General features: G+C 54.2%; 2 protein-coding genes across 2 annotated transcripts; both read right to left on the bottom strand.

The window, feature by feature from the left end:
• Positions 1 to 2,293: 2,293 nt before the first annotated feature.
• kat14 (lysine acetyltransferase 14) lies at positions 2,294 to 6,340 on the bottom strand. The gene is made up of 10 exons (XM_063477143.1): positions 6,079 to 6,340; positions 5,075 to 5,196; positions 4,868 to 4,989; positions 4,612 to 4,784; positions 4,100 to 4,534; positions 3,426 to 4,015; positions 3,190 to 3,323; positions 2,936 to 3,111; positions 2,672 to 2,862; positions 2,294 to 2,593 (listed from the first exon to the last, which is right to left on the bottom strand). Exons 1-10 carry the CDS (start codon positions 6,338 to 6,340, stop codon positions 2,420 to 2,422), a joined length of 2,379 nt encoding a protein of 792 aa, XP_063333213.1. The 3' UTR covers positions 2,294 to 2,419.
• A 133-nt stretch (positions 6,341 to 6,473) lies between these two features.
• On the bottom strand, positions 6,474 to 7,693 carry LOC134629638 (protein PET117 homolog, mitochondrial). The gene is made up of 2 exons (XM_063477151.1): positions 7,534 to 7,693; positions 6,474 to 6,623 (listed from the first exon to the last, which is right to left on the bottom strand). The coding sequence occupies exons 1-2, from the start codon at positions 7,627 to 7,629 to the stop codon at positions 6,474 to 6,476; spliced, it is 246 nt and encodes an 81-aa protein (XP_063333221.1). The 5' UTR covers positions 7,630 to 7,693.
• Between the last annotated feature and the right edge of the window lie 1,842 nt (positions 7,694 to 9,535).

The raw sequence follows: 9,535 nt of genomic DNA, 5'->3' as shown, positions 1-9,535 counted from the left end.
GTTCCTCCAAAATAAACTCCATGTCTCATCCCAAAACACCTGAAAGCAGCAAGTAAAGAGCTCACAGAGGTCAGAGGTCATCAGGATGTTCATTTTCTGACAGACTTTAATTCAATCAGTCCTCAGGGCAGTCGCCCCCAGCTGGAAATTACAGAATGGTTTAAGGTTTAAGACCTTTCTGTGTACCGCTGCTGCCTGCAGGGGGCGACCCAGCGTTTCAGACTGACCTTCATCAGGTACAAGGACAGTCCACACTCATCCTCCAAGTATGTTTCACACACAGCTTAGTGTCTAACAGTCTGACAAAGCTAACCATGAACACCACCCATACAACATTTACTGAACAGGTGGTTCAGTAAAGGTGGTTCCTCGCCAGGGGGATCGTACCTGAGCTCCACATGTCCCTGTCAGCCTCAGCAGAGGGAGGGCGGAGCCTTCATCCCCGGGGTTGTGCATCCCATCCGGCCTGCGACCTGTTTGAAGCAGGCTGCTCTGGTTCATGGTCGGTCACTAACAGATAAGACTGAATGACTTCTTCGCCTCTCGATATCTGGAGTTTCTTCTGGTGACACAAACTTGGCTAAACGTGAAGAGTCGAGACGGCTCTCTGAACCCTCCAGACCGTGACTGCCTCAGCTCGGACAGCCAGCCGGGTGGAGGTTAGCTACTGTTGATAAAAACTGCTCCATCAGCTGTGTGCACTACTGAGGTTTCTTCCTGTTAAAAGGGAGTTTTTCCTTCCCACTGTCACCAAAGTGCTTGCTCATAGGGGGTCATATGATTGTTGGGTTTTGTTGTTATTATTAACTAGTTACACTGCATCAACAACAAACACAATGGCAAATACCCTGCACACAATCACGTGTCAGATTTAAGGTGTCCAGAAATCTGTTTCCTGCAGCTCCCCCTGCTGGTGGTTCTGGACATAAACTAGGTGTCACCTTCACATCTGACACTGGGCTGTCTGACCCCGATGAACTGAGCATGTGCAGGATTAGGTGTTCACATCTTTCTGCATCAGGGGCGATTCTGGTATCAACCCTTCGGGGGGGGGGGGGGGGGGGGGGGGGGGTAATATGAATGTAATATGTATGTACATCCTCCAGTGAGAAAAAGCCTCTTTAAGTAAAATGGATTTAAAGGTAAACTTACAGTAAAGCACGTTATGATTATTTTACTTTACCTTAAGATGCCAAATTAGATTTAGATTATCTATGACTGACGTCCAGTGTGCCGGCTCAGATCGGACGATGAAAGCATGAATTCACTTCAGTAATTCTTAGTTTGAATTATGTTTGTGCACACGTATAAATGCTGGTAAAACCAGGAGCTCATCGTGGATTACAGGAGACTGCAGAGAGGAGGCCACACCCCCATCCACATCGAAGGAGCAGAGGTGGAGAGAGTCAGCTGATTCAGATTCCTGGGCATCAACATCAGCGAGGATCTGAGCTGGTCACACCATGTTGGTGTGATCACAAGAGCAGCAAGACAGCGGCTCTTCTTCCGAATCTTCCTGAGAAGATTCGGCATAAACCCCGGAATACTAACAAACTATCGATGCACCATTAAAAGTATTCTGACGGGCTGCATCACCGCATGCTACGGCAGCTGTAACGCTCGGGACTGCAAAGCTCTGCAGAGGGCGGTGAGATCAGCACAGCATCACCAGGACTGAACTGGCAGCCATGCAGGATCTCATGCAGCGCTGCATGAGGAAGACGCAGCGGATCCTCTCTGCCGTCTGGCAGGCGGTTCAGGAGCATCCAGACCCGCACTACCAAACACAGGGACAGTTTTTACCCACAAGCCATCAGGCTTTTGAACTGCTGACATTCGATACACACCATTACACACTCACTACAATTACAGGACTCTGCACACTGTCACTTCAACTAATGCCACTTAAATGCTCGTTGCACAAGTTTTGCACAACCTGTAAAAACCAACTTGTCATAAATTCTCTAAATATTTAATACTTTTCTCTTTTCCATTATTATTCTGCTATTTTCTGCACACTCTCTATATGCTCATGTAAAGCTTTCATTATGGGTAAATGTGGCTGCTCTGTTTATCTGTACATGACAATAACACTTGAAACTTGGTGCTCTAATTGAAGCACTGTTAACGTCTGCGTGCACACCGCGTGGCGTGAGAGCACACCTGGATTTGAAATGTGCAGAGTAACAGTTCCTGCCTGTCCTGCTCGCTCCCAGCAGCGTGCTGATGGCAGACTGCAGCGAGTGGTTAGGATGGAGGGCGATCGACTGTAAAGGAGGCGAGAGAGCAGGCGGAGCTTCAGCACTTTGGTTTTAATACCTCAGAAACACAAACAGCAGCACACACACAGTCCCAGATGTTCCTCACAGCACCGACAGCTGCACACCTGCCTCAGGTGCAGGTCAGCTGGTGACGGGGCTTAGCGCCGCAGTCGCAGGAAGAAGGCGTGGCGGCACTCGGCGCTGTCCACGGGGTAATATTTATCATAGAAGTCCAGGATGTACTCCTCGGCCTTGAAACCGAACTTCTGGTACAGCAGCATGGCGGGGTTGCTGGCCGACACGTGCAGCGTCACATCCTTCCCCATACACGTCTGAAACACGCACAAACACACACATTAGGATCGTCGCAGCAGCACGGACGGCCCTGACCCGCCCACCTGCAGTCGCACCTGGATCAGGTGGTAAATCATGAAGGTCCCGATGCCGGCCCGCCTCCACTCGGGGTGGACGAGCAGGAAGGAGATGTAGGCCTCGTTGTACTTCACATCCGGCACCATGAAGCCGAAGCCCACCACCACCTTCTTGTAAAGGACGACCACGCTGAAGTCAGGGTACTGCAGGCACTCGGATAGATCCACACCTGTGGGAGGAGCAGACGGAGGTCTGAGCCACGGCCGGACGGCGCCACGGGGCGTAACAGGCAAGTGTGCTACCTGGCCAGAAGCTGTCGTGACACATGGCGTTGACGGAGGGGATGTGGTTTGGACGGACGTAGCAGTAGTCGATGGGAGCGTCGGGTTCAGGTGCCCAGCCCGGCTCCTTCCTCTGCGGGTACGCTCGGATCTCGGCCAGCAGCCGGAGCTTCGGCGGACGGCTCTCGTAGTCCCGCCTAGACAAAAGAAAAGAAAAATGGAGAACGCAGGTGTGGACCTCCAACCACAGGTGTGGCTCTGACCCGGAGGTTTACCTGATGTACGGTTTGAGGAGGCGGGAGGTGTACGGGCTCCTGATGGTCTGCTCCAGGCTTCCTTCAGCTCCCATCAGACGATGCCAGAAGGACACGGACGGCTGCTGGACGCCTCGTCTGCCGGAGACGCCGGTCTGTAAAACACAGGTGAAGCGAACAGTGTGAACACTGCATCAGCTGCAGTGATTGGTGCACGCGGGCGCGTCACGTGGACGGACAGGAAGTGTGTGCGTTACCTGGAAGCGATCGAGAATCCGCAGCTCCTGGCTGCTGGTACAGTACTTCCCTTTCACACCGCCGCCGATCTGTGCTCCCGCCTCCTGGGCGCCATAGATCCCTCCCACCAGGCTGAGGGTGGCGCTGACCACTCGGTCGATGTCCAGCAGGGGGTGCCTCCTCTGTCGTTTTACCTGGCGAACCAGCAACTTCCTGTGGAGGCGTTTAGCCTGCGGCGTGACGGCCAACGCGAGCGGGCAAGCGTCCAGCCGTCGCAGCAGCATCCTCTCCTCGTACAGACTGAGAGCGGCGTAGCGAGGGCTCTGGGCGTTGCCGGCAGCGCCGTCAGTGCTCACCGGATGAGTCGTCCTTCTGCGCTCAGGTCCTCCGCCACCGCCGCCTGCGGACAGCGGGGCGTCTTCACTTCGTCCTACGGGTTCTTCAAAGTCGTCCTCCTGCTCGCGGCCTTCGTCTTCCTCGCTCTCTGCTTCACGCTTGATGTGAGGTGGTGGTGGGCGGAGCTTCTTGCGGGTGCCCAGGTTGGCACTGGCAGGCGGGATGTATTCGGTTCCCGGGTCGATCATCCCCTCCGCCTCCATCTCCTCATCATCTGAGTTGGAGGAAGCAGAACACGCCATCAGCGTTTACATCACATAAAACCACATGACCCTGCACCAATCAGGTGTTACCTCACCGTGGAACAACGCCTGTGGCGGCATGGCGTCAGGGATAAGGTCTGCCTCCGACAGCAGGCTGGGCGTCGCCGAATGCGAGGCTGGCGTTCCCGGGGCAGAAAAGTCAGGTGAAGGCGATGGCGTCGGGCTGGTGAGTGGCGTTCTGTCTGAGGAGCTGAGCGAAGAGAAGTCAATGACCTCGCCCTTCTCCAGGACCAGATCTGGGCGCCGCCCACCACCTGCACCACGGCCTCCACCTAGTTTGACGGGCGTGGAGGCGGCACTACGGTCCGTGTATCCGCCCGCCGCCTCCTTCTGGGCCCGCCGGATGTCTTTGGCCTCCTGAGTGCGCGAGCGTTTCTCCTTCAGCTGCATGGCGTTCTCCACGGGGTTCCGCGCCCCGCGTTTGCGCAGACCCTCCACGGTGATAATCGGGTCCAGCACGGGTTTGGACGCTGTGGGTAAACGGCGTCAAAGGTCAGAGGTCAACAGACACCGTCCAGTTGGGCGCCAGCGTTCGATCGCGGCTTACCTTTAGTCTTTGTCACGGATTTGTCCACTTCTGGTCGCAGGGTCGGAGGTCGGTTGTGGACCAGCTTCCACCAGCCAGGCTCACCGAACTCCTGCGCTCCGGAGCGGAAGAAGGCGGGGCTTCCGACCGACAGGCAGCCCGCTACCGTGCTCCACCAGGTGGACGTCTTCTTCCTGCAAAGAAGAGTGCAACACAAATGTGAGCGCCGGCATGTTATCGATAGAGAGCAAAACTTTATTGTCCATCTGCGACCGACCTCGAGCCCAGCAGGAAGTTCCAGTGTCGACCAATGAAAGCGCAGATGTCCTCCTTCCACCTGAAATAGCCCTGCCGGCCCGTCCCCTCCAGAGACAGGTTGTACATGGCCAACATCACCACCTGTCACCGGAAGAAGCCGCCGTCAGCACGCCGCGTATCTGAGGTGTGTGTCTGTGTGTGTGTGTGGGCGGGGCTAAAGTCCTACCTGCTGCCAGGTGAGCCTCATCCTCTCGAAGCTCTCCTTGCCATCTTCAGAGCAGTCGGAGCAGACGAATTTGAAGAAGTTGTCTCCCTTCAGGTAGCTCGGCTGCTCGCCGCGGAGCTGAGCTGAGGACGATCACAGGTACAGAGTCAGCTGCTGCTGCACACCTGCTGGGGTCTCCTAGGTTACCACCAGTGCCTGCTCTCAACTCATGAAGCTGCAGATGAGCTGGACTAACAGCTTCCTGTCTGGCTCCACCAACACCACATCAGACCTCACCTTTACTCTCATACCTGCTTACAGCACGGGCAGAGGTCACATTAGGGCTCATATCATGTGATCGTCCATCGCGTCATGTGACACTTAACCGAGTGCACGCTCACGCCGTGTTCTGGAGCTGGGCTAAACGGCGTTCATGCACACGCGAGGAGGAGCTCGTGCCTGAAGGTGGGGCCATGTGGAGGAAGCTACCGCGCGCAGAGGTGCAGATCTCGGGTACGACCGTTGATTCGCGTGACAGTTTTAATGAGCGCCATGTGAGACGGACCGGTCGGCGCGCGGTGGGAGCACGAACACAGCGGAGCGTCTGGATCACTTTTGTTCCCGCCATAACGCTCTCAGCATATCGTCCTACCCCGTAGCCTCAACTGTGGTGTCGCCGGGAACCCACAGACTTGATTGCGTTGGGTTGTTATAGCAACAAGGCCGAGCATCCTGTGACATCACTTGTGTGCGACATGAACGAGAACAAAGCAGGACACCGAGGCGATGGCGTGCCTCCTGCTCGGTCCGTGGCGTTTTGTCAAACTCGTGGGCCGCAGGTTTCAATTTTCTCGAAAGACTCGCTCTCATGGCCCACAGAATGACACACCTGACCAGCCAATCGGTGGCATGCGGTCTGCTGATGTCACAATTTCAGATTGCTCGGCAGCAGGTAGTGCCACCTACTGGAGAAGGTAGTGACGTCGGTCACGTCAGAAACGGAGCGCTGCGATTGGCCAGCTCACCTGCGGGGATCCACTTGTGGCAGCGGTCGCAGTAGAAGGACATGTCCTCGCAGGCCCACCCCCCGTCGGTGTCCTCACCCACGTCACTGGTCAGGGAGTCGCCGCTCTGGTCATGTGACAGGTCCACAGAGCCCTGGTCCTCCGACTCAACAATCAGCAGCGTCTCGCCCTCCACCTCCCCCTCTTCCAGACCGTCCGACGCCGACGTGCAGGCTGCCTCGTCCTCCCCACCCACCAGCTGCTCGCCACTGCTGTCCATCATCCTGCTTCAGGTATGGCACACCTGGGCAGGTGACCGCTGCAATCTACACAAGAGCAGAAACATCACAGGTGACCCGGTCGCAAGGAGACTCGGGGACGCGATAGCGTAGGTCCACGAGAGTGTTTACCTTTTTTCAGGTGTCCTGTGGGTGGAGCCTGGCCTCCCGGCGGCGTCTCTCCTCCTCCAGCTGTCGGGTCAGCAGCCGCTGCTCCTCCAGCAGCCGCAGGTTCTCCTTCCTGCGCTCGAGCCGTTCCAGATCCCTGACCACGCCCTCACGCAGGCGCTGCACGACAAACACAAAGACCACTCATCGTTGATCAAGAGCTGGGGACATGTGAGCCCCGCCCTCATGAATCTCCACTGGTTCACTTACAGATCCTGCTTCTCACTCATTAATCCCTCAGTGCTCCGCCCCTCAGCACCTGTACACAGTCTCAGACACAGTCCGGTCTGCTTTCGGTCCCTTGCAACAGAAACCTCAAAGGTGTGGATGCTTTGATGTGGAGTCTCTCCCATAGGAGCTTCACTTCAACTTAAACACACAAACTTTGACCTTTGACCTTTTTGACTTGTGTTGCAAAGCGTTCTTGGGTTTCTTGTAAGGCGCTGGAGAAAGTGATTATTATTGATCACTGTGGCGTCACAGGTGAGATGCCTCCAGCAGCTTCGAAGCTTTGTTCTCATGGTGTGAACACCTTAAACCCAGGTGTGTGATTTTCTGTTACTTTGTTATTTAACAGCAGGACTCGTGACCTCACAGAGGTCACACGACAGAAAACGCACGTCCAAAATAAAGGCACACCTGTAAGCGTCACAGAATCAGAAATGAAACATCTGACCCCACTGCAGCTCTGTCAGTCACGTGTTCTGCACTCACCTGAGCTAAAGTTAACTCAGATAACGCCTGTTTAACTGAGCCATAAATGTAAGGACTGACGATGATTATCATTGTTTACCTGCCATCTGAGTCTTTTATTTTGAAAAGCGTTGGAGGAAGCGGTTTTTGGCTGCTGTTTATCGTCATTATCGTGTTTATTTATTATTACTCTTTTAACGTCTGTGTGACGTCACCTGTGTCCGTTCAATTGAGTTTAACCACCACCTGTGCTTTAGCGTTAGCCTCGTTAGCCCCCGTGACCCGCTCCGGCACACGCAGGCTAGATGTTAGCCCGGCTTGCCCCGGCCCGGCTTACCTCTCTGTCCCAGGCCTGTTTGAGGTGCACCGCAGCCACGGTGCTCACGGTCAGAACCACGGATACTCCCAGGACCACCTTAGAGACCGCGGACATCACGCTGTCTCAGCTCCGGCTAACGGCGGCTAGCGGCGGCTAAGGTCTTCTTCTTCTACGCTCACCTGAGCTGCACCGCCCCCACCGGCCGGAGTGTGTAACACACACGCAGACTCGCGTCAAAGAACCAAAGAAAAAAAGCCAAAAATGTTCGTTTGTTTCTTCTTTAGGTGAGAACCAAGACCTCACCTGTCCTCCCTGTGTCACACTCGCAGGGTGTGTTAGTGTGTTGTGAAGTATCTCCTGTCTCCTTTCCTCACCTCCTGCTGAGGACTTAGGAAAAGAGAAGTGGAACGACCTCACACTCTCTCTCCTTGACGGTGTGAGGCCGGATGCCCGCCGTGTTGAAACTACAACGAGCAGACGGACTACAAACGCGCATCTTGTCTCAGCGTGTTCTGTTGTTTGGTGGAGGTCATATAAACGAGAACAGCCTGTGTAAATATCCTGCACCACAGAGGCGGGAATTTTAAAGCCGGAGGAACATTTAGGGTCCGATTTCCTGCCGTCACAGAGAGGAACACAGAGTCTGTGCTGACAGCTGTGGACAGCAGCACTTTGGGCCTTATGCACGTGTTTGTTTCACTCCCAGGAGACAATTTTAAACGTCGCTTCATGTCACACACAGTTTACCTGATGGTTTGGTTCACGTAGGTTTCCACAGGTGAGCCACCTGCTGCTCCTTGGCAGGTGAGGCGCAGTATTCCGGTGTTGGTCTAAGGAGCTTGGAAAGAAAAGCATCTGGACTTCTTTAAGTTGCTTGAAGACGTTTCACCTCTCATCCGAGAAGCTTCTTCAATTCTAAGTCCCTCTTTGGGGGGATACTCCCACTGGGTTTAAATCTGGGACTCTCCACCATTTGACCCTAGAACTGAAGAAGCTTCTCGGATGAGAGGTGAAACGTCTTCAAGCAACTTAAAGAAGTCCAGACGCTTTTCTTTCCAAGCTCCTTAGACTACGATGACCTGAATGACTGAGAACCTTCACAGACATTCTGGTGTTGGAGGTGATGGTTACAGACAGGTGAGAGCAGCACTGAGCCGTACATTCATTAAGTATGAATAGAAAAGCTGCTGCTTCTATTTATTACAGTAGAAACCAGCTCAGATTACAGAGAGAAAATGAATGCATGCTCTTTGAACAGCTCCTCCTCCTCCGCCATGCCTGAGTCAAAAGCTGTGAAAGTGGTCACATGACCACGCCGGGCACTTAGAACTTGAGCTGTCACACCTGAGGCCACCTTTATCTAACATTGCCACGTCCTCCTCCTGCCTGTGGGTGGAGGGAGGCCCGGATGCTTCACCTTGCATCCAACTCAGGGGGAGTCCCTGGTACGTGACACTTAGTGAGGTCGTGACCTTTGAGGCGGTCCTGAGAGTCGTTGACTCGACTGTCATTATGTGACTCTTTGGAATGGAAATGGCAGTTTATTCCACCTCTGAGGTGGAGGCCTACATAACCAACCATCGGCAGGTGATTAACGTCCACTCACACCTCCACCTGTGAAACAACTGAATTCAGCTCAGATCTTCTCACGCCTGATTGGCCGATCAGTCGGGCCAGTCATGTCTGAGGATGCTCACCACGGGTATTATAGTTTTTACCCCTCAGCTGTAGAAGACGTCATCCACAGAGAGGTGAGGCAGGGTGGAACGGGTGGAGATGAGCGTGACAGGAGAGCAGCAGGAGTGAAACTGAAGGTTTGGAGGTGGAGGCTAGGAGAGGAGGAGATGGAGGCAGATGGAGTAAAATCTAAACTTCATATTTAACGTTTAGGCAGCTCCGATTTCAAAGTCCAACATCTGCAAACAGCTGTAAACATGGATGTGATTAAAATAACAACCGACTGGAATCAGCAGATGGAGCTCGATCCATGATGGTCAGTCAGCTGGTTCAGGTGCAGCAG

The sequence above is a fragment of the Pelmatolapia mariae genome, linkage group LG6 (genome assembly GCF_036321145.2).
Source record: "Pelmatolapia mariae isolate MD_Pm_ZW linkage group LG6, Pm_UMD_F_2, whole genome shotgun sequence".
In the NCBI taxonomy this organism is placed as follows: Eukaryota; Metazoa; Chordata; class Actinopteri; order Cichliformes; family Cichlidae; genus Pelmatolapia; species Pelmatolapia mariae.
The sequence above is the reverse complement of the archived record's forward strand: the minus strand, read 5'-3'. Positions and strand labels throughout refer to the sequence as shown.